The 24,295-nt window shown below is 36.7% G+C and overlaps 2 protein-coding genes across 5 annotated transcripts; one reads left to right on the plus strand and one right to left on the minus strand.

The window, feature by feature from the left end:
• Nucleotides 1–386: 386 nt before the first annotated feature.
• Nucleotides 387–10,390, minus strand: LOC306859913 (uncharacterized protein). Of its 3 annotated transcripts, none has more exons than XM_079401317.1 (7): nucleotides 10,337–10,390; nucleotides 4,058–4,194; nucleotides 3,866–3,959; nucleotides 3,427–3,714; nucleotides 2,754–2,918; nucleotides 2,508–2,635; nucleotides 393–1,284 (listed from the first exon to the last, which is right to left on the minus strand). In XM_079401317.1, the coding sequence occupies exons 2-5, from the start codon at nucleotides 4,096–4,098 to the stop codon at nucleotides 2,757–2,759; spliced, it is 585 nt and encodes a 194-aa protein (XP_079257443.1). In that variant the 5' UTR covers nucleotides 4,099–4,194; nucleotides 10,337–10,390; the 3' UTR covers nucleotides 393–1,284; nucleotides 2,508–2,635; nucleotides 2,754–2,756. The 3 variants fall into 3 exon arrangements, with proteins under 3 accessions (XP_079257442.1, XP_079257443.1, XP_079257444.1); XM_079401318.1 differs by lacking the exon at nucleotides 10,337–10,390 and adding an exon at nucleotides 4,757–6,581; XM_079401316.1 differs by lacking the exon at nucleotides 10,337–10,390 and having other exon boundaries at nucleotides 387–1,284; nucleotides 4,058–7,598.
• A 57-nt stretch (nucleotides 10,391–10,447) lies between these two features.
• LOC306859908 (CD48 antigen-like) lies at nucleotides 10,448–23,370 on the plus strand. 2 transcript variants are annotated; one of them, XM_079401307.1, is made up of 5 exons: nucleotides 10,448–10,740; nucleotides 20,750–21,055; nucleotides 22,040–22,093; nucleotides 22,259–22,519; nucleotides 22,616–23,370. In XM_079401307.1, exons 2-5 carry the CDS (start codon nucleotides 20,782–20,784, stop codon nucleotides 22,750–22,752), a joined length of 726 nt encoding a protein of 241 aa, XP_079257433.1. In that variant the 5' UTR covers nucleotides 10,448–10,740; nucleotides 20,750–20,781; the 3' UTR covers nucleotides 22,753–23,370. The 2 variants fall into 2 exon arrangements, with proteins under 2 accessions (XP_079257433.1, XP_079257434.1); XM_079401308.1 differs by lacking the exon at nucleotides 10,448–10,740 and adding an exon at nucleotides 10,799–10,955 and having other exon boundaries at nucleotides 22,616–23,151.
• The last annotated feature ends 925 nt before the right edge of the window (nucleotides 23,371–24,295 follow it).

Below are 24,295 nucleotides of genomic sequence, written 5' to 3' on the forward strand. Positions count from 1 at the left end.
CTGTTGAGAATATCTTGAGTTTTAACCAGGAACATACTGTGTGTTGAATGAACTTACTGCGTTTTTGGAACCACATACCTCGAGTAAGCAAGGTTTGGGTTAAATCAGTCCATAAAGGATGAAAAGACAAACATTTCAGGTGAAGAATTATCAGAAATCGAAAATTTAACAACAAGAGAGTTAAATTTAACACTTTGTTAGTGTATATATGGATACCACCACATGATTGTTAATGTAACACTTTCAAAAGTGTTGATATTACCAACACTAATATGGTGTTAAAATGTAACACTATTAGAGTTCAATAACAACACTGCAATAAACTCCAAACTGTTGTAAAATGTTAAACTGTTACATGTTGAGAATTTTAAAAAAGGCTAAACAAAACACTTCAAAGCCACAACTGTTTATTTAACAACATAGCACATGCAGTTTCAGTGCTCTACAAAATGCAACAATCTTTAACAACGAATCGGAGTCATATGACATCTGAAGGTCAAAGGGCTTGAGGTGCTGCAGTTCATGTTGCTTTACAATGCAAAAATGATCAAGTTCTTCAACCTGAAATGCATGCAGATGCTCAAAAACGGCCTCCATTTGCATCAAGAGAAAATGTTTTTTGGACACAGAACAGTCAGCATTACTCAAATCTTCATGTGTGCCCAGCACTCCAAAAGATGATGAACTGTTTGGTCCACTCATAGGCAGAGCCGGCATACCTACAGATGTGATGACAGTTGAATCTGATATTTCATCAGAGCAACTCGGAAGTTCAGTGTCACTAGTGTCACTGTGAAAAAGAGTTACTGTCGTCTGAAACCACAGTAACTTTTAAACTCCAAAGAACAACCATCCTGTGCACACAACAAATGAAACTTTTTGCCAGGATATAAACCATGGGACAGTTTGAGATGTCGAATCAAGTATGCACTTGAATGATGAAGTGTCCGGCAAACGTAACACCTATACATCATTCAGCAACTTGGCTCGCAAATCCTCAACTTTTGGGGTTGCTTTGGTGGTTCCCACATCAATACCAAAGACAGCGGTCTGGATGAAAGTATACATGCTGCGAAGTGCTTCATCATAATTTAAACTGAAAACGAAGTGGACCTTGAAAAGCTCATCAAACGCTGCAAGTGATGTGGTTCCCTGGCACAAGATAAGCTTTTTATCCATGACGATGTAGTAGCTGCTGATAGCTCGTCTGCTGGTTCCTGATGCAAGAAGATACGGCTGTCGACGTTCATCTGCATCCAAGTGCTCTTCAAGACTCCGGCATGACTGAAAGAAATGTATGGAAAAAAGAATTGCAATCACATTAATAATGTCAATTTCAAAAAATTCCCATGATCGATCGTCAATAAAATTAACGATCAATTAATTGATTAATCATTAACTATAATAATGCTAGATGTCAAATGACACTCAAAACGCAAATATCCTGTGTATATGTAGGGTGGTGATGGCGCAGTGGATAAGACGCATGCCTTTGGTGTGAGAGACCCGGGTTCGAATCCACTGTGAGACACCAATGTGTCCCTGAGCAAGACACTTAACCCCTAGTTGCTCCAGAGGCGTGCGACCTCTGACATATATAGCAATTGTAAGTCGCTTTGGATAAAAGCGTCAGCTAAATGAATAAACGTAAAATGTAATCCTCACCCAAAGAAAATGTTTTTATTGTAAATAAAAGGCTAGGATTATACAAAATAATCAGTGAAGGATAACTTAATAGAACCATTTAATTATTAAATGTAATGGCTAATATACAACGAATCAATAACGCACTGGCAAATGGTACATGCGTGCATCCATGTCAGCAAAGGTTCAAATTGCAGTTTCAAAGGGCTTTACACTATAAAAATAAAAAACATATACTTTTTAAAATATTACAAAATATTTAAATTTCAAATAAATGCTGTTCGGGGATTTATATGGCCCCTACTTAATATACTTAATGTCGAGAGACTAACTAGACAAGGGAACATCTAGTCTTACTCAACGGAACGTAAACTGCACCGATACAGTAGTCTACGTAACGCAAGAAAGTCATACTGCAAGACAAGAATTTGTGGTTAAAAAGTATATAAATTTCTGTATTTTAAGAAAATGGTAATTTCGTTAGATAAGACCCTTATTCCCCGGCTTGGATCGTGTAGAGCCCTCTGAAGCTGCACTGAAACTAAACCTGTTGATCTCGTCTATATGGAGAAGAATCCTGGAATGTTTTCCTCAAAAACCTTAATTTATTCTTGACTAAAGAAAAGAATGAACATCCTGGATGACAATAGGTTAGTAAATTATTAGGAAATTTTCATTCTGGAGTGAACTAATCCTTTAATGACGTCCATGCTTAATCAGTTTAAAGGATTATCGACAATTAAGCAATTGTTGATTAATCGTTGGCATCCCTAAATCAAATACCAGAATATATTCAAAAGAACATTCAGTTCAGTGATTTATGGAGTTTAGAGTATGTACAAATTCATGAAATCATAACACACCTTATGAAAATCTACGAGGTGATCCACGGCTTGACGTGCACTGATCTTAGTAGTCCTCTTTCTCCCAGCTGGTTGAGGTGACAGGACGTGCAACAGCAGAAGTAAAGTGGACATATCACTGTCCCAACCTGCAAAAACAATTGATTCAACTACTAAAAACTAGTATGTCATACAAATTTAATCAAATCGACAACAACAAAAACATTACGAAAATAAATTATGCAAATATATCTAATATATAAATACTTTTCAAGATGTCTTCACAGGATTCCCCTTGTTCCTCTCTGGCTGATTGTAAAAGCTGTTCCAAGCATTGATGCCTCCTTTATCAACTTTGGTTTGTATGATGGCCACCTTTCTAGAAGTAGCAGACGTTTCAGGTCCAAAGAGAAGGCTGAAGTCTTGAAGAATCTAAAACATTAAGATACACGGGGGAGAAAAAAAAAGCAAGCAAGGAGCAGAACATTAAGGGAGAGTTCACCCAAAATGAAAACTTACCACCCTGATGTCATTCTTTGAAACACAAAAGATATCTTTAATACTCACTCTCTCAGCTTCGTGAAATGCAAATATAATGAAAATCAACAGCTACCAACACTTTGAAACTCCAAAACGTAAAGGTAGCATGATATTAATTCATACAATTCAAATAGTTTATTCCAAGTCTTTTTGAAGTGAGAAGATCGGCTCAAACTCAAAACATTGTTGGCAACATAAACGTTAATGTGGTATGCAAGATTGTTTTAACATTTGACTGACAAAAATGTTGTTTTAACATTAATTGACGTTTGAATTTATCAGACCTAATTGATGTTACTTCAAAAGACTTTCAATATACCAGTTAAACTGTGTGGATTGATTATATGCTTCCTTACTGACACTTTATTTACAGTAATATCCACAGTCATTTTAAACTTACTAATCCTTTTGTGTCCAACAGTCTTGGGAACAGTGACAAAACTGTAGCTGAAGTTTCAGTCTTGTGGATCAGTCTCTGTCGATACTCAAATGCCTCTCGCATCTTCTGGAATATGGTCTCCTGATCATTGGTATGGGTCATCAAAGAAATAGCCCGTTTACACTGCTCCTCCTCAAATTGATGTTCGTTGTTTATACTCCTGATGAGACAAAGCTTTGTCTTTCTTTGTATAGTCTTCAGCCTCCAAGCCAGGAAGGCTGATCCACTCTGTGCATCATAGAAATGCTCCTAAGTACAACAAAACACAACATGCAATTCTACTTGACACACAGGTTGCAGAGTTGTGATGAAGGAACAAACCTGCATTTAACAAAAGAAATGCACCAATTCACAGATGCTGATGGGAGCTGCTCTCTAAATTTATTTTATTACAACTTACATAGCCTTTCTTAGACCGTGGATCTTTCAGGGCTGGGAACAAGCTGATGATGCCATGGGCATATTTTTCCTTGGTCAGTCGTTGTGGAATCCTCCTAATTTAAAATGTATTACAGAAACAATACAATGGTATTACACACTAAAAAAAAATTAAGAAAGTAAAAATGCAATGTAACATTAAGGAATAATATACCCTTCAGTTTCTGTCATGTGTGCAGCTAACATGTTCACCATTTGTCGTCTGGAACTATCACATATGCTCCCAGTATCCTCATAATCCTTTAGGATTGCTACACCACCTGGTTTCTCAAGTAGAATCCTTTTAATAAGCTGAAAAGAAACATACATACATTTCCATACATACATACATACACACACACACACACACACACACGTAACTTGAGGAAAATTGAGGAAATTCAAATGTATTTATTTTTTTACAGACTGGTGGCTGTAACAGCGCACAAAATAGCCTTTACTGAGACAGAAATTCCGTTCACATGTACGTTATGCTTTTAGGCACCATGCGGGAGAAAAAAAAAACGTATTGTCCATGTCCAAAGTAACGTTAACTTACATGTCCATGGGCATACAACTACTTAATGTCTGTGAAAGTGCAAAACGCGGCCATTAAAACACGCACGTACATTAAATTACTTAACATGACATTAAATTCAAAGATAGAAGTATAGAATAAGTATTACATATAGACTACATATAGAAGTCAAGAAAGTACTGCTTAGTTCGACGAACTCCACAAACAACCACGATTGATCCGCCCAAATTTAAAATTCGTCCCTTTGTCTTAAGTCATTTAACTAACAGTACATTCATAACTGTATTTCCATACAGAAAGTCTATAAAATACAAACACTGAGGTAGCTTGACTCACCAGTTTCTATTCTGAAACTGAGGGAAAATGGCGCCTTGAAGATTCTTCAGTGACAGCGCTGCATAAATACCAGGGTGTTGGAAATAACACCGGCAAGTGTTGGTTACCTGTAACACTGTGGTTTTACACTGAATCAAATCAGCTTCTAACTCGGATAGTGTTAATTTCTCAAAATCTAACTCTATAACGTCAACACTTTACTCTGACATGCTTTAACGCTGGGAATTTAACACTGACGAATTTGCTATACCTCCGAGACTGTGTTATGATCTATATCAGGGGTTTTCAACCTGTGGGGCGCGAGCATCAATTAATTCAGAGACATTGCCTTGAAGATTTATGAATACGAGCTTTCAATTCTTCAGCCATCCGCTAGGGGGCAATCTGGCTCCCACTGTTCGGCGACAGTGAGAATGGTGTAAAATAGGGGTGTGCGATATGACGATTTTTGATCGTGGACGATAAAAATGTCTCCACGATCTGCTTTTGAAGAAATATCGTAGTATCGTGCTACAGCACACATTGTCAAATACAGTTCTGGTGCCTCCGTCTCTATATACTGTACTACACGACATACAGCAGTAGAGTTACTCTGACAGGACACTGCACTTATTCGCGATCGCAAAAGTACATTATTTGCACACAAGCCTTGCTGCTTAAATGTTTCATTCGCGCGCTGGTCTGAGGTGCCCTTTTTCTGAGCGCATACACCTGAAGCACGCGCACTAAAAAGCCTGTCTAACAGCGCCAGATTACTCAACTAATTTATCTTTTGCGCTAATACTGTCAAAACACACAAGGTTTACATACAGACTCAGTTGGTTATCTCTAAAATGAAAGTAAATAGTTAAGAGAGAAACGGATGCGTGCCTGTATATTAGATGCGTGCAGCTCTTAAAGAGACAGGACACTAAACATGCTGTCGACTGTCATTAAAGGGATAATTCACCCTAAATTTTAATTTCTGTCATTATTTACTCACTCACGTTGTCCCAAACCTCTATTAATTTCTTGTGCTGAACCCAAAAGAAGATATTTTGAAGAATGAGGGTAACCAAACAGTTGCTGATCCACATTGACTTTGATAGCAGGAAAGAAAAATCCTATGGAAGTCACTGAGGACCAGCAACTGTTTGGTTTTCCACCTTCTTCAAAATAGCATTTATGTTCAGCAGAAGAAAGAAACTCATTCAGGTTTAAAACAACTTTTGAGTAAATGATGGTATAAAAATAAAACATTACGACAGAATTGACAGACAGATGACAGAATATTTATTTTTGGGGGGAACTAGTCATGTAACGTTAACAAAACAACAAAACGCAAAGAGAAAAATCACTCACTATTCTTGACTGAAAATCTTTAATACAGTTTAGTGTCCTGTCTCAGCCATCACACTGAATCAGGTAAACTGGTTATATGTTTATGTTTCTTAATGCTACGCACTGGAAACGCAGCAAACAAAAAGGGAATGATGTTCGCACACTTTGGGCTCGCGGGGGGGGGGGAGAAATTAGGCAAACTTAGGGGGGCGCATGTCCTAAAAGGTTGAAAACCCCTGATCTATATGACCTTATTATTTTTATTGTGAGTATTAGGCTTATCATTATTGCTGATCACTGTTGTTGTGCTATGATATTATAATATTTACCATTATATAATCAGAATAAGCAGGGGTGTGAAGTAACGAATTACAAATACTCACGTTACAGTAATTAAGTAGCCTAGTTTTTATCAGTAATTGTACTTTTTTGAGTAGTTAAATTGTGTACTTTTACTTGAGTACATTTTAAGTGATGTATCTGTACATTTACTCCTCTATTTTCCTCCGTTTGTGGTCGTTACATGCTTATTTTAAATTTGATTTTTATCCATTAATATGAATGGATAGATATAGTAATCGGTCTCGTGACTTTCGTCAAATCAAATTGTGCATAGAAAACTTTACCCACCAACTGCTGTTTATCATGGCTGCTGGAAGTGCATTCTTCAAGCATTAATTGAGGCAAGCATCAATCTGAAATCTGGTGTGAGGTTGCGGGTATTGCGTTCAGTGTGAACTCCCGCAAGTGCCACGTTCGGTCAATTCCCACTCACTGCGCTGCCTCGTCTCTCTCGCATGCGTTCTGCTGCAGTCACTTGGATAAGCCGTTATTGCTTGGTGAACTTGTTGATTTTTGATGAGTTAGGTGTTAGGTGTTTGAAAGTGTGTTGGAAACACTGTAAAATGATTTGAAATAATGTACTCAAACTGAGGACCAATCTGCACCTTATTGATGACCCGTGGCGATACACTGCATCTGTGTCAGCACGTGATGTAATAAAACTGCAGCTCATTAATAAACTTTTTTTATCCATTTTATACAATCCGCCTCCTTCATTTAACAAGTGCACTCGTGCATAAACGAACACTTTTTGTTCCATTCAGTTTTGGATGCTGCTGATTCACCGAGGCTCAGCAAAGAGACGTGCGTTTGTGTTTTCTTTTGAAAAAGTTTCTGGATTACAAATCGCATTTTTTAATCTGAAACGTGCTGTAATTTCCAAGGCTATTTATATAAAGCAATCAAGGTCAAGCGCAAAGCGTGCACATTAGGATTGGTGATGAATGAGAAAAGGCAAGTGAGTTTGTATTGTACATTTTTCAGCAACCACGCCGCTATAGTTTCAGTTTCACGTTAAATATTTAAGGCTGGGCGTTTATAATATGTTTATGGTGAATGCCACTATAATTTGTGTTTGTTTTTTACTTATATTTTCGTCTTTTTTCTATTCTGAACACTGCTCAATTTACAGGACTTTTTGTGGAGTGTAGGGAATAAAGACATGTTTCTAATGTTTGTAAACGTTTAGTTTTTTACATTATTTCTGAATGAAATTATAAAATGTGTCTTATACATCGACTTGTACACCAATGCAACTTATCTGTGTGTCATAAAGTGCTCATATAAATAGGTAGAGATGGTACAAGAAAATAACTGCCATGTATGTACAAGTATACATGCAGTACAGTAGTAAGTGAGTGTCAATTTTAAAAAAATCAAAGCTTCATTTGTCATAAACATTATGCGGCCCCTCACTTAATGTGGAAAACTTGATGTGGCCCTCAAGTCAAAAAGTTTGCCCACCCCTGATCTAACTCATTCCAGCTTCCAGAGAATAACTATTATATACTGTATGCTGTATGTGTAAAATAAAATAAGTTTTTGTTTACGTAATATATGTGTGTGTACTGTCTATATTGATTATGTATATATAAAAGACACACACATACAGTATATATTTTGAAAATATTTACATGCATTTGCATGCATCTATATTCATATAAATTATATAATACATAAATATATTTAATATATAAACGCAACATTTTTCTTAAATATACACATGTATGTGTTTGTATTTATATATACAAATATATACAGTACACACATATTAAGTAAACAAAAACGTTTATTTTGGATGCGATTAATCCATTTGACAGCACTAGTTTAATCCAATTAATTAAAAATCACCTAATGTTTAGTAAGGGTATAATGTTATCCTGCTTTACTTTTGGGTGGTGTTAATATTTTAGACAGGAAGTGCAACAACAGACATATTCGCAAATGTTTTCAAATAAAAGCAAGATTATCCCAACAGGCAAAATCTACTGGTATTTGCTTATAACACATATATAGATTGGCTTTTTCTGAGCAAGTTTTGTATATCCAACAAGGTTAAGGAAGTCCATTATAAAATCCTTCATAAAATCTACCATGTTAAAGCCTCCATTTTTAAATATTCTGACATTGATGAAAGTTGTTCATTTTGTGGCCTCATGGAAGAAACAGCCATTTCTTTTTGTTTGTAGCATTTCTAATTGATTTTGGTTCTTATTTTTTGGCTCTAAATGTGGTTCACAATTTCGTCCTCAAAGGTGTTATTTGTTATTATGAAAATCCAAACATTTATCTCTTGAATATGTTGTTCATTTCTTCATTTTGTATACAAAATTCTTTATCCATGAGCAAAAATCTTGGTCTTCCATTTATTCTTGTTTAATTTATCTTTTCATCCCTTAGACTTATAAACAACAAAAAGTACAAAATTGTTGATGTATTGCTTGTACTGATGTTGTACTTGCTTCTGGGGTTTCAAGTAGATTCCCACCCATGAGGAGGGGCAAAGTATGAATGTTGTGCTTAACAATAACTAGAATGTCTGCATAGTGCACCTTTAAACATGTGCAACATTGAAAATTATGAATTGACATAAAATTGCTGACTTACTATTAGGTCACTCTTCTAACTGCAAATAAAATAACATGCATCATTTCAAATTTCACAAATCCTCTATCAAATTATCTTAATTTAAATAATTTCTCAACTATTAATCCATGTAACCCTCCTCCCCCTCCCCTCCCACACACACAGTAAACATTTTTAAAACATATAGGCCTATAATATAGCATATTTGGTCTTATCGTCATTAAGCCGCATTAAGCATTTTATGACCCACTGCAAGCAGTTCCGTTCTGGGCTCATCTGCTTTTCTGTGTGTAGTAGGCTATAAACTGTAAACAGATTTGGTATTTTTAAATAACAGTCTTTGTTCATTATCCTACCTTAAGAGTTTTCTACGTGCAGGGCATTGAGTTCATAGTCTATTCTGCTTTATAAATAGTAATATTATTAATAAGGTTATTAATATTTGCCTAATAATTTTATCAGTATTTATTATTACTGAATTTAGTCCTCCAATGTCACTGTTTTAAAACATTAAGCGTTTTAGAATGTCCCAAAACCGTGCCTTGAACTAAGCACTGACTGTAGCCTATTTATAGACCTGTTACTTGAGTCCAATAAAATAAACTCTATGAACCGCTCCATTGTGAACGGAGCTGTATGAACCACTGCAATCAGAGTTTGTCCGAACTCAACTGGTTTCGCTAGAACGCAAAAGATTTGCGAGGGAACGCAAGTCAGTCGTTAAATATGCTCGGCTGCGTTTCCCAAAAGCATCGCCATCGAACATTTGGTGCCAAAGGTTCTACGAAACGCAGCCCTGGTTACCATTTCCTACTTGCATTCACATTCAGCTGGCTTTTGGCCTGTGCGTGGGTGGATCTCTAAACATTTTTTTCCCTGTAAACATACTCAAAAGGTTTAAAAATAAATCATCTTTTTGCTTTAAGCAAAATAACACGAGTAAGTTAGCCTACTAGCCTATAGTTTTGTGTCCACAAATGGCAAAAATTAAGAAAATATTAGCTCTTGATGAAGTGGTTAGGCAGAACTATATGTAATAACCTACTGAAAATTGTGAAACAGTATAATTTAAAGTGGTGACAAACGTTGCCTATTCTTATCATATTTGCATGCTATAGCCTACACGCGGAAATTAAACCAATTGCTCCAAGAAACAAATCCCCAAAGCAGGCCTTTATAACACTTGTACCAGTAGGCCTATGTCGTCCCGATTTATTAAATAAATACTGTGTCATTTAATAAGCAAAATAAAATAATTACTGCGCTATGTGTTAAGTAACTACCGTATTTTAACGTGTTAAACATATCTATTTGTTTAGATTTGAGTCTTACCTGAACTGGACGCCATTAGCACATGTTTGTAACCAAATTAAAAGAGAAAGTAAGTTGGAACAGAGAACACGCCTGTAGGCCACGTGTCGCGTGATGTGCCTTCTATGCTCCGCCCTCAAAATTAATAGACCTACTTCCAAAACCAGTTTTCTTTTGTATTTTGCAATCGTGCAATAGTTCAAATCTTGTTTTCTTAAATTGTTTTATCTGATCGCACAGATCACGAACTTCTAGCTTCTATTTATTTCTGTCATCTGGTTTTGAAACAAACCAGCACGTTATTGTAAGCCCTTCATTTAGGCAAGAGAAGGGGCGACAGTGGTTGCACCCGCAGTATCTGCATTACGTCTCATTAGGGGAAAGGGACAAACACCTGTGCTGTATTTCTAATGGAATCGATAAAGGTATGAGGTCTGTTGTTGTTTGGGAGGGATTTTGCATGTGAGTGCTGCTGAGCTTCTTGCCGAGGCTACCGTGACGGGACGGGACGGGACGGGACGGGACGGGACGGGACGTGTGTGAAGTGATTGGGAGGGATAGTTTGTAGTTTTGGGGGTTCCCTAGAGTTCGGCGGCCGCCGGTTATCTTCCCGAGCGCTGTACCCCATGTCCGGTAGCGGGTAAGAAGGCCAGCAGCCCATTATCTGCCTTTATGGTTTATTGAATTGTGTGTGTGTATATATGAAGTGTCTTATTCGCCAGGGAGTCCTGGTTTAATGTGATTGTATTAGGGCAGGTTATCCTCTTTCATGTGCCATTTTTCATATTGTTTTATATTGACGACGGCTAAGTAGTTAGCCAGAGTGGTTTTGGCCCATACTAAGTGATATTGTGGCGTGTATTGAAGTGTGATTTAATGGATGCACTTGTGGATTTTTGTACCTTTTTAGGTGTTTGCTGTGTAATGAAATCGTGTATAATTGGCAGGCACATGAACTAATTTTAAGGTGTTTAAACCCTCTGCTGAATACCTTTCTGCTCGTTGATTGTTTACTTATTCTAGGTCATTTGGGATTTGTCTCATAGCTATTAATTGAAGTATAGGCCTATATGCAGTGGCGTAACTTTGCTTTGAAAAGTGGTGGGGACACCGCACAAAACGTTTTGCTATTTGTTTATTTAATAACCGAATTTACTTGGGGACTGAGTTCAGAGTTGGAAATGCACTTAATTTCCACACATGCATCACATTCACAAATATGTCTATAAAAATCCAAATAAGAAAAACGTAACATTCACAATGTGGAACAACTTGCTAAAAGGACAACTTGCTAAAAGTAGGTGATCAATGCACGCGCTGAACGAAGAATCAACATTACCTCAAGAGTCAAGACAAGCCCACAACATGTTTCCTCATCCAATCAAATAATTTAACCAATCCTGAACTACGCAAAACCTTGTGTAAAACATGAATGAGAGTTAATTTGTGTTTGAAATAGTTAAACTACCTTTATTAATTAAATAAATGAAATTGTTTTGACGAATCTTTTTTTTATGACGTTTTTATAAAAGCTCTATTTTTTCCTCCCCCACCCCACATGTAAAGGCTAGTTAACGGTAAATGTTGCTACCTATAGCATAAATGTTAAAACATTAACAAAATGTCCAAAAGAAAGCGTGGAAGTGATACAAGAAGCTTTTTAGTGAAGCAGCCACGCACAGTAAAGGCCATTGCACACTGAGTCCGAATTTTTCGTCCGAAATTTTCGCACGTTGAAAAATAAATACGACCTCACGTTGTCAATCACGTTTGCACACTGCCTCCGAAATTGTCGTCCGTCAAAAAAAATCGGATCGGGTTCGATTTTTTTGCGTTTCTCGCATCCGTATAAAGCATTTTGAGATGCTTTGAGAAGGTGTTTTGACCATTCAGAGCCACCGTACAAGCGAAAGCCAAAATCCAAAATGGTGTCAGACAAATTAATACACTTCGTCTTGCAGCACAGAGCACTTTATGACAAACAAATTGCGGAATACAAAGATACAGAATATAAAGAACTGCTGTTGCCTATTTTTTATGCCTGGCGCGCACCTTTCCGATGCCGCAGTTCGGGGTGTGTGTGTGTCTGTGTGTGTGTCTGTGTCTGTGTCTGTGTGTGTGTCCATACCTCAGACAGTCTCTGTTCAGGATAAATTGGTTCACGGAAATTGGTGGTCTTCTTTTTAATATGTGGATTCAGTATCGCTAGCAAAGTATCAAACTGAGGCACTGACATCCTGAAATAAACTTTGAATCTCTCGGGATAATCCCGCAGCTCTTTGATAAGGAGGTGGAACTCTCCTTCCTCTCTGCCCAATCTAAGGATTGGATGGACCCAATATTTCCTTTTTCTTTTTTTAAAAAGAGAGAGGCCAACAAAATCATCCTCACTGCTTGAAGACATTTTGTATAGTTTTGCGAATTCTTTCGCAACGGATTAATTAAAACGCATTGGACTCAGTGACAATACTTGACGTACTTGACAATACGTCACGATTTACTTACAGTGTGCAAGGTCTCTGTGCGTGACGAATTTTTAAGATTGCGAATGCGAAAAAACGCATGCGAAAATTTCGGACTCAGTGTGCAGAGACCTTAAGACTAAAATACAGTATTAACATTGTAGACTACAAATAAATTTTAAAAGAGGTACAGGATCTGTAGACTAATTAATTATAGGGAAAGGAAACTACATATCCCATGACGCATATCGCGTATCTCGCGATAGTTTCACAACGAGACTTAATATTCATCTTTGAGGATGTTGAAAAACTTCTGACCGGCGGAAAAATTTGTTAAATGAATGAATTAGATTATGAAGAGTGACGATTTGTAGATGGTGCTTTTCCTTTAATACATACCTTACGCAATCTATTTTTCAGTTACTTTTTAAAAGTGGTGGGGACAATATCGAGCCTGGTAAAAAGTGGTGGGGACATGTCCCACCCGTAAATTACGCCTATGCCTATATGTGATAACCATCTTAACCTACTGCTTTGCCCTTTTGAGGTTTTAATATTAGTATTAGTTGTATTATTGTATAAGAATAAAAGTGCCATATTCATTTATTAATGTTGTGTGCTTGAGTCTCCTTGGCTATTGATGCCCAAATAAATGATCTTGTCCAGTCAGAAAAGCTGTGGTTCATTGAAAAGTTTTGGTGCCATCTAGTGGTACAGCTGATTTCAATCCCAGTGTGTCTCTTAGATGTGGGTTTTTATTCTGTTTACCATCAGTATGGTATAAGGTGATTAAGGTCCATATAGGTATATCTTATCTATCAAATATGGGGTGAATTTCTAATCACCTCCTCTTCTAGTATATAATGAATACCTAATCATAATTTTATTAAAACTAGTGTAACTATTCTGCTGTTAATGATATGGCAATGTATTTGGTATCTGGAAGGTGACAGATGGTCTAACTTCTAGCTTCCAGAGAATAACTATATATTAGTTTTGTAGTAATTCCTTTGAATCATTTATATAATCAAATGTTATATTTTATAGAAAAATTGTTATGTTTAAACTTTGTTTTTATTCATTTTATTCTGTGGTTCTCGATAGCCGAAAGAGACATGTAAAAAAAAAACTGTACTTGGGGCCAAGAAAGTCACTAATGCACCACATGTATCCACTCTTATGTATGCTTAACGTTTATGATTCTTTTTAGGGTCTGTAGCACCATTAGTTGCTATATGTTAAACTATGACAGTGAATCATGTAAGTTTATATCAGTGCTTGGTGTAAATGTTTTGTTCTGTTCCAGTGATGTGCTGCAGCTCAACTTTGAAGGGAAAATATTTAGTTTGTTAGGATTGTTTAGGAATTTGAACAGCTGCCCAGATGAGAAGTGCCCTCACCAGATTTATGACTCGCCTGCAATCCTTATGATAGTTATTATGAACTGAACTTAGTGTCTTTAAGACACTGTCTTCAAATAACCACACAGCGTAAAGAAAAGGACATCATGTTTAGATGCTGCTAGAATTATCTGTACTGTTAGCCTCAGAACCTGTACCAAAAAACTGAGAGTGTGCTGAAATGAATGTGCTTTACTGTGTTGGGAGCCTTTTTTTAAATTTGCATTTGAAATTTGTAAGACTAGAAAAGCTTCAATGAAACGATCTCTGATTGTTTTTTGTTTTTTTATTGGTGGCAATCAGAACTCCTGCATGTTCTACTAGTCGTGGCCCAATGGTTAGAGAGTCGGACTCGTAATCCAAAGGTTGCGGGTTCGAATGTACAGCGCTGTCTCCACCCTCAATACCACGACTGAGGTGCCCTTGAGCAAGGCACCGAACCCCCAACTGCTCCCCGGGCGCCGCAGCATGGCTGCCCACTGCTCCGGGTGTGTGTTCACGGTGTGTGTGTGTGTGTGTGTGTGTGTGTGCATTTGTTCACTACTCACTGCTGTGTGTGTGCACTTGGATGGGTTAAACGCAGAGCACCAATTTCGAGTATGGGTCACCATACTTGACAATACGTCACGGCTTTACTTTTTTACTTTAATCAATGAATAAACATCTAAAATGATGAACTGGAGGCCTTTTCATGTTGCCACAGTCTGTCAATAGAAAATCCGTTCAATTCATCAGCTGACATTGAAAGTCCTGCAGTTAAAGGTGTAAAATTGTGAAAATTATATTTTTAAACGATGCTCTCAGCGACTTTTCCTTCTCAGACGGTTTAGTGGTCTTGGTGTTTAGTACATCTTGGAACTTGTGTATAAATCCATTATTGAAAGTGTTTTAAACTTTCATCTTTCTGCCTGGTTTGAGCAGACTCAAGAACAAACTTTCCGGAATTGTATCCATGGCAAATAAAATAATTGTCAGGCCTCCGAGCCAAATAATACAACTTTTATGTAGAAAGGACAAAGAAGGCGGCGAGAGTTATTCTTGCAGATAATTCTTATCCTCTTTTCAGCCAGTTTGAACCTTAGAAGTCAGGTAGACGTTATAGAGTTCCTCTAGTGCATACAAATGTGCTTAAGATGTCCTTTATCCCAAATGCAATTAAAATCATTAATTCAGCAAGTGTTTAATCAAACAGTATGAACTGTATCTTTTTATTCTCTTATGTAATATGTGTGACATGACTAGTGAATGTGATTCTATTTTGTATGTAGTTACTAATTTTATTGTGCTGGTGACCCAAAGACAATTTTCCACTCAGGTGGACAATAAAGTTATACAATACAATACAAGTCAAGTCACCTTTATAACGATTTTACCAATACAAAAAAGCAACTGCACAATATCAAAATAGGAAAATAGTTTGTCAATGTAAAATGACTAGATTAAACACTCAATTTTCAGTTAAAGGCATTTCATTGTTGAATTCAGTGATGTCATCGTCCAGCTCAGTTCAAACAATACAAAATCATATTGTGACTGCTGGAACAGAAGACTAAGAAGAGAGAGTAACATGCCAAAGTGAAGGTCTACATTCTTCTAGATTTATGGTCTATATTAGTTTACAAAACCCCAGTAACTAAGATAAAAGGCTGTTAAATAATAGTTCATTGTTGACAGGTTTCTTCCTGCTATATGTAGTTGGTAACATCTGACTTTGTGGTTAGTGTGTCACTTCCTGATGAAAATCATAGAGTCCTAAAGTCTTCACTTAACGCTCATCAGATGAGTTTGAACTCCAGAAGGGTCATCAAGATAATCAACCCAACATATGTCAATCAAAATGTCCATCAGCATGTGGGTTTTCATGGTGTTTTTCATCTGTATGGAGGGTAAGATAAATCTTTAACATATTTTCTTTTCTCTTTTGTTTTAGTGGTTGTGGTCACTGTTCAAGGGACTTACTGGAACATTTTCAACAGTTTAGTCAATTCATGCAGCATAAAAGTCTTGTGCTTCTTAAGTTTCTAACATGACAGTGTTTCTGAAAATTCTCTGCGATCTGGACAATAAGTTACTATAGTTACTGAAAAACATGTTCTAAAACCTCAACATAGAAATATTAAGACAACCTTATTATGAGGCTGACAAATGTAAACTTGATTTGTCCTTTTCAGTTTTATATATAAAAATTTTGTCACTAATATATAGGTCATTATGCACAGCAGCATAAAGAACATTTACAAATATTATAAATGCATTACGTATTTGGAAAGCGGACCACTTCCTGCCACATTATTTTATGTTTCCTTTGTACCTTTTTCTATACCATGCTTTAAACTTTACAGCAGCATTATTATAGGTTTCTAGTGTCTGCTGTTTTAGCTTGTCAGTCTGTTTAGTTTTTATAGTGTTAAGAATATATATTATGTAAATAAGTTATAAATTCATTGAATTTCTTTATAAATGCATTATTTCTCAGATCTATAGTTATCGTTAGTGACATTTTGTCATGTGTACTTAAGGCTGTGCATCAAAAAAAATGTGTTCATTTATTTTATTATACAACCCGAATTCCGGAAATGTTAGGACGTTTTTTTTCATTTTAATAAAATGAAAACTAAAAGACTTTGAGATCACATGAGCCAATTCTTTTTTTCACAATAGAACATAGAGAACATAAATGTTTAAACGGAGAAATTTTACACTTTTATACACTAAATGAGCTCATTTCAAATTTGATGCCTGCTACAGGTCTCAAAAAAGTCGGCACGGGGGCAACAAAGGGCTGAAAAAGCAATGCATGTTTAAAAGATTCAGCTGGGAGAACATCTAGCAACTAATTAAGTTGATTGACATCAGGTCTGTAACATGATTAGTTATAAAAGGGATGTCTTAGAGAGGCAGAGTCTCTCAGAATTAAAGATGGGCAGAGGCTCTCCAATCTGTGAAAGAGTGTGTAAAAAGATTGTGGAATACTTTAAAAACAATGTTACTCAAATTCAAATTGCAAAGGCTTTGCAAATCTCATCACCTACAGTGCATAACATCATCAAAAGTTTCAGAGAAACTGGAGAAATCTCTGTGCGTAAGGGACAAGGCCGAAGACCTTTGTTGGATGCCCGTGGTCTTCAGGCCCTCAGACGACACTGCATCACTCATCGGCATGATTCTGTCATTGACATTACTAAATGGGCCCAGGAATACTTCCAGAAACCACTGTCTGTAAACACAATCCACCGTGCCATCTGCAGATGCCAGGTAAAGCTCTATCATGCAAAAGGGAAGCCATATGTGAACATGGTCCAGAAGCGCCGTTGTGTCCTGTGGGCCAAGGCTCATTTAAAACGGACTGTTTCAAAATGGAAGAGTGTTCTATGGTCAGACGAGTCCAAATTTGATATTCTTGTCAGAAATCACGGACACCATGTCCTCCAGGCTAAAGAGGAGGGAGCATTCAGTTCAAAAGCCAGCATCTCTGATGGTATGGGGGTGCATAAGTGCATACGGTATGGGCAGCTTGCATGTTTTGGAAAGCACTATGAATACTGAAAGGTATATAAAGATTTAAGAGCAGAATATGCTCCCCTCCAGACGATGTGTATTTCAACAGGACAATGCAAAACCACATACTGCAGCTATTACAACAGCATGGCTTTGTAGTAGAAGAGTCCAGGTGCTGAGTTGGCCTGCCTGCAGTCCAGATCTTTCACCTATAGAGAACATTTGGAACATCAGTAAACAAAACATACGTCAAAGACAACCACAGACTCTTCAGCAGCTGGAAACCTATATCAGGCAAGAATGGGACCAAATCCAACACCAAAACTATTACGTTATGTATGTTCTATTGTGAATAAAATACTGGCTCATGAGATTTGAAACTCTGTTAGTTTTCATTTTATTCAAATTTAAAAAACGTCCCAACATTTCCAGAATTCTGGTTGTATAGTTTTGAAATCATAAAAATAATTCAATTCCAAGTTTGTTGCAAATATGGTTCTAAATAAGGTCTGGAACTGCTGGATCTCTGATGTTAATTGTTTCCTAGTTCATAGGGCATATAAAAACTTGGTGGCATCCCTGAAGGGACAAACACCAGCCGTTTATTTAATTTAGTTCTGTCTTGAGTAGTTCACATGACATGAAGTTGAAGGATGGAACAGACTGACAAGATTCACAGATCCACTCCATTAAAAAATGAATCATTGGCCTTGTAATTTTCATTAAAAAAATTAAGGTGATACTTTAAAATAGTGTATATTTCATTAAAGAAATTGTGATTCAGTGTTGTATTAGAAAATATTGAGGACTTCTTACTAATAAAACCATTTTTTTTAAAGGAAACTTCAGCAGTTTTGAGGCTTGAATTGAGGAACTGATTAAACTAAAAAAAATGAAGGAAAGAAGGCTATTTATTTTAAGAGAATTAGCTCAATTTTGCAGTTTTATTTGAGAGGTGATTGTTAGTTCCCAGCATGCTTTGCGTATAGCTGGATGGAGAGTAAATTTAGAAATTAAATGCTATTTTATGTATTTTTGAGTGAAGGGAAACATCTATTAATGGTTAATGTTCAGTTATGTTTGACATTTGAAAGAGTTTCTGTTACATTGAAGTTTCCATTGTGCAGAAGAGTAGAGCTTATGGTTATGGATACTACTCCTATAAGGATTTAAGCCTTGTTCAGTGGGCAGAAGCTTTGCTAGTGCAGTACTTTCCAGTATTTTTCAAGTATTTTCCTACTTGAGCTGTTTGGCTGTATACAGTCTTTTAAATATACAAAATAACTCAGTCAAACGCAAACAGGCCTCACTCAAAATCGCAGAATTCTGAGAATCAACTTCAAATAAATGAGTACATTTCACCAATTATATTAAATTCATTGTGTCACAGATTAATTAATTTAGGAGATTTTTACATGATTTTTTTCAGGTAGATTCCATTAAAAAATAAAGTCGTAAAAACTACTCAAAAGTGTAATATTGTTACCATCATCATTTTAAGTAAATAGCCCATTCCATTTTTTTTACATTGCACTCATACTAACAATTAATCAAATATATCAACAATATATGTTCTTTCAATACAAAATAATAAAATAGCCAATCCAAATAAATAAAACAATACAAATGACAAATCAGACTTACTTAACACATCATAAGCGAAGGATTCAAAGGACATGGTTTGGTGTCCATTTACACTCTCATCACTGCAAAGGAAACAGAGGAAGGATATGAGGCCAGGGTGGATACGGCGGGTAATGTAGTGTGCTAGATCTGGTAGTGTAGTTTGTTTGAGAAGTATAGTACAAAAAAAAAAAAGAGAGAAAATTACATGTTCACTGAGGTGGGCTCCAGGAAACTTTCTCAAATTCAAGTTGAAAATGAATTTCTTCAAAATCTCAATTAAAGCTCTCTGAACAAACTACTTTATTTTTAATTGTAGGTTTTAGCTAAATTTTTAGCTTTTATTTAATTTTAGCTTTTCTTTTTTAACAATTGCTCGGACATATTTCTCGATATTTAGCTCACTTTTTCAAAACTCCTCACACAGTTCTCCTTAGCAAGTTTCATCTTGGCACAGCAGTTAATTTCATATTCAAAATGCATTAAAACTACCAAAACACTTCATGCGTCTCTCAAATTAACCCATTACACCTGCAAACTTGTCCATTTCACTTGTCAGCTAACAAACTTAATCACACCCAAAAACAAGTATCTTTAAACAATGTTTGCCTCTACAAGACAAGAATGACAGATCTCTGCTGCTTCGAATTCACTGCGGTATGTTACATAGTCCAAGTTTACATTACAGTACAAAATTATTTCTTAGTTGTCCATATTGTTGCATAGATTGTAATAAAATTGAGACTATCGTGTGTAGGTGTTCCACTACATCTAATAGTTTTTCAATATTAGAAATATACCAGTTTTCTGTCTTATTCAGTTTTATATTGTGTTAGGTTTTGATCTTAAGTTTAAGAGTTATGCAAAGGCCATGAGAAAGTGCAAACTGGCCTGTAGGTTCATCAAGTTTTGGCTTTGAGTGAGAAAACAATTCATGTAATCTGACAGATGTAGTCACTGAATGTATTTTGTGTCAAAGCAATGATAAATGATCCAGGGTTTAGCACAGATAGACTGATGCTGTGCTCACTGTGTAAAGGGTTTAGAAAAAGTGGCCTAAATATTGAGAAATGGGTCTGCCAGTGATTGTTTAAAAAAAATGCATAATGTTTCTACATACAGAATACAAGACTGTACAGTCATTTTTATACACCATGTAAAATTATATTCAATTATGCAACAGTTTCAAAAATCCTTGTCATTACCTCACTATATTGTGTTTAATTCAAGAAATCTAGAAAAAACATTAAAAATCAATTGTTATTCCTCTCTGTTCATCTGTCACTGTAAATCATATAACAAAAGTCAGTTTAACAGGCATTTTATGCATACAGCAATAAATACTGCAGAAATAGTACAAGTAATATGGTAGTATGCTATTCTGCACATGATCTGTATATTTTCTAGCACTAAATGTAGCTCATATCTAACCAGTTTTATTATTCTTTCAGATCTTGTGAATGGCGATGAGTTAAAGACTGTGATGGAGGGAGATGTTCTCACGCTACAAACAAGAGACACTGAGAGTCTCAGTGAAATAACATGGCTGTTTGAAGGAGGTGATCAAACTGTCCGTATCGCACAGATGTATCAGGGTTTTGAGCCTTTTTATGAGAAACGAACCGGCAGAGTGAAAATGGACCCAAAGACTGGAGCTCTGACCATCTGGAACATCAGCACCAGCGACTCTGGACTTTATCAAGTTTCTCCCCACAGTGGATCTGTCTCAGAGAAAAGGTTCAGAGTGGATGTTTACAGTAAGTTTTAGCTTCATAAGAAACAGAAAAAAAAAAAAAACTTTCAGCAATTTTCAGGAAAATGAGGGAATGTATGTTTGGCAATATTGTCTCTTCAATTTAATTGGACAGCAATACATTCATTCATGTCTGGAAAAATGTTTTCAGCATCATTAGTACTTTTTGGCATGAGGGTCTGGGGATGAAGTGTGCCAAGTTTCATGTGAATCAAACCAACAGCCTAGGAGGAGTTTGAAAAGTTGATTAAAAAAAAATATATATATATATATTCAAAACAGCTGGAAAATGTCCATGAGAGAAATGAAAAGTGGAGACATATATATTGTAGAGCATAAATCAAGGATTCTACCACCTTCAGGTCATGAACCCTTAAATGTTCTCCCAGTTTTTTAATTCATAGATAAGTGAGATTTTAATGCTATTTTGATCACTGAACTTGGAAATGACCCTGTTTCCATTTAAAGAAAAACTGCTCACCTAACTCTATAGCAGGGGTGGGGAACGTTGATCCTGGAGGGCCACTGCTCTGCAGAGTTTAGGGTAAAGGCTAGAAGGGATACGTATGGTGCTACTGGGCGAGTTTAACCAGAGTTTAGCTCCAAACCTGAAAAAAATAAAACCTACCTGTATCCTGAAGACCTTGATTAGCTTGTTCAGGTGTATTTGATTAGGGTTGGAGCTAAACTTTGCAGGGACACCAGCCCTCCAGGATCAACGTTCCCCACCCCTGCTTTAGAGTAAAGTCACAAAAAACAGTTAATTTAATACATTCAAGACAACGGCAAAAACAAAGTAGACTTGTCTACAGCATATATATGCAATAATTAGTTCAGAAGCCACTATTAATGCTGAGTCAGTTGTCATATCTCATTTCATTGTTCATTATATTGTGTCAGCAATCACTGGCAAACATTCATACATTGTTCATCATGCATTTTTGTTTTTCCTGCAAATTCCACCTCAAAGTGTCTTCTTTTCTTAAAGGGCCCGTTTCTGTGCCTGTCATCAGGTCTCTTGTTAGTGTAAACCAAACTCAAGGTGAGTCAACAAATTCCCCATCAAACCAAATTACAATACATTAGACTACGTCTGTGTCTAATGAAAACTGTAAAAACATAATTTACAAAAGAAATGATACCCACACCCTACAGCTTCCAAGTATGGACAAAAAAAATGTAACCTTACAAAACAAATCTCTTCCAGGTCATTTAAAGCAGCCACAGTCAATGGAGGAGATCTGCTCTGTGGTCTGCTCTGTGAAAAATGATCGAGGTGTGTCCATCTCATGGTATAAAGGAGGTGAAGTGCTGAATCAGACGAGCAATCCTGATCTCAGCATCTACCTCAGTTTACCATTAGAACTTCATTATAATGATCCAGATACCTACAGCTGCACGGCTGCAAACCCAGTGAACAACAAAACCATCCATCTTCCCATGAAAGAGATCTGCCCACGACAGGAAGGTGACAACTCAAACTACATTTACCACAGGACTCTATTCCTGCCACAGTGACCAAAGCTGTTTACTTCATATCTATATCATTTCTCTTCTCTTTCAGATTATCCAGGTCACTGTGGCGTCACTGAGGCTCTGATTCGTCTGGTTCTGTCTGGTCTGCTGGGAATCACCACCATTGTGTTCCTGGTTGAGCATCTGAGGTTCAGCTCATCTCAGAGAAGAGCTGCTTTTGCTTGATGGTACTTTCATTAAACGTCACATTGACCGAACATGTGATGGTGATGGAAGTCTACAAGAACTGTTGGCAATGAGGCTGAATGTATAAACTGAGGCCACCATTTGAGACAGTATTTTGACACTGAAGTTCATGTTCAGGGAGAAAGATCTAAAAATTGATCACCTACTATTGACACCCCTTAAAATAAAAAATAAAAAAAAGGGATGTTTGTCCCCTTCTGAATATGGAAACTGCCCATATTTATCCACTCATTACAGAGCAGAACACAATGCTAACATTTTCTGTGGCTGCTTCAAAAATCAAAGAAATTTCCTGTCGAGTGGACGCAGACACTATTAGAAGAAAAAATGTCTTATCTAAAACCAAAAATTGGTTAATAAAACTATTTTGTCTGGTATAAATCTTTTATCAGCCTGAGAGTTTGACAGAGGAAGCGAAGTACGAGCAGAAAGCTGAAGACTAAGTCATGATGATATGAATAGTCATGATGAATAATTTAACTGTGTTGTTATACCAAACTGCTTCATATATTCCCACTCATCTCACATTTAAGACATTCTACAAACCCAACAATCATAATATTAAACAACAATAGCAAGCATTGCAAGAGCAAGGACAATTATTTAAAAAATATAATAAAAACTAATACAAAGATTATTATTCGTAGTAATACATAAAACTTTTAATAACTAAACTTCATTCAAATTAGGGCTGGGTATCGAGTTCGATACTTTTTAGGCACCGACCGAATTGCCTCGATACCACCGAGTATCGAAAAACGTCTTGTCGTTAGGTACCAAATTTCGATACCTAAGGGGTTAATCCAACGCTATCTCACGGCAATTCGTACGTATTTTACGAGGTGGCTAATTCGTACGAATTCATACGAACTCACTCGTACGATTTAGTACGATTTGTCTAAACCCCAGTGACAGGTAGGTTTAGTGGCGGGGTTAGATGTTGGTCATTCGTACAAATTCATACGAATTGGCAACTCGTAAAATACTTACGATTAAGCAAAAATCGTATGAATTTGTACGAGTGAGGTCACCTCATACGAATTAGCCACCTCGTAAAATATGTACGAATTACCGTGAGATCGGGCTGGTTAATCTCATTAACGTCAGTGAGCCAATAATCCTGCAGCACTAGGTGTGTTTGACTAGAAGCGGCGCGGTGCTGATAGATCAGTGTTTGACCTCCGCGAGAGCGTTTCGAAAGCGCACGGAGCAGTCTGCTCTCTATATCGCGCCGTTTGTTTACTAAACACAGACTGAAGCTCGCGTGACGCTCGCGGTGATTTCAGCGTCTGCCGTCTCACTAAATGAGGACATAAACACATGAACAACATCTCCAGACCTGCTCTGAGAGTCACTTCATGAGCATTTTACCATTTGATTCGAGTAAAACTAGCGTCATATCATATACACACAGAACTGTAAAGGTATTCCAGGCAACCCGTCAAAATAAAAGTTCGGTTTAACTTGGAAGACACTGCGGCAGAAATACAGGTCCTTTTCAAAAAATTAGCATATTGTGATG

This window comes from Barbus barbus (genome assembly GCF_936440315.1).
Source record: "Barbus barbus genome assembly, chromosome: 40".
Taxonomy (NCBI): domain Eukaryota; kingdom Metazoa; phylum Chordata; class Actinopteri; order Cypriniformes; family Cyprinidae; genus Barbus; species Barbus barbus.

What these genes read in the sequence shown, in the direction of transcription:
- LOC306859913 (XM_079401316.1), bottom strand. Translation starts at nt 4,230, where the DNA reads ATGTATGTATGGAAATGTATGTATGTTTCTTTTCAGCTTATTAAAAGG. An exon ending in CACGGTCTAAGAAAGGCTAT is followed by an intron (nt 3,715 to 3,865) that starts GTAAGTTGTAAT and finishes TGTTGTACTTAG; the next exon opens with GAGCATTTCTATGATGCACA. An exon ending in TGTTGGACACAAAAGGATTA is followed by an intron (nt 2,919 to 3,426) that starts GTAAGTTTAAAA and finishes TTAATGTTTTAG; the next exon opens with ATTCTTCAAGACTTCAGCCT.
- LOC306859908 (XM_079401307.1), top strand. Translation starts at nt 20,782, where the DNA reads ATGGAGGGAGATGTTCTCACGCTACAAACAAGAGACACTGAGAGTCTC. An exon ending in TAGTGTAAACCAAACTCAAG is followed by an intron (nt 22,094 to 22,258) that starts GTGAGTCAACAA and finishes AATCTCTTCCAG; the next exon opens with GTCATTTAAAGCAGCCACAG. An exon ending in GATCTGCCCACGACAGGAAG is followed by an intron (nt 22,520 to 22,615) that starts GTGACAACTCAA and finishes CTTCTCTTTCAG; the next exon opens with ATTATCCAGGTCACTGTGGC.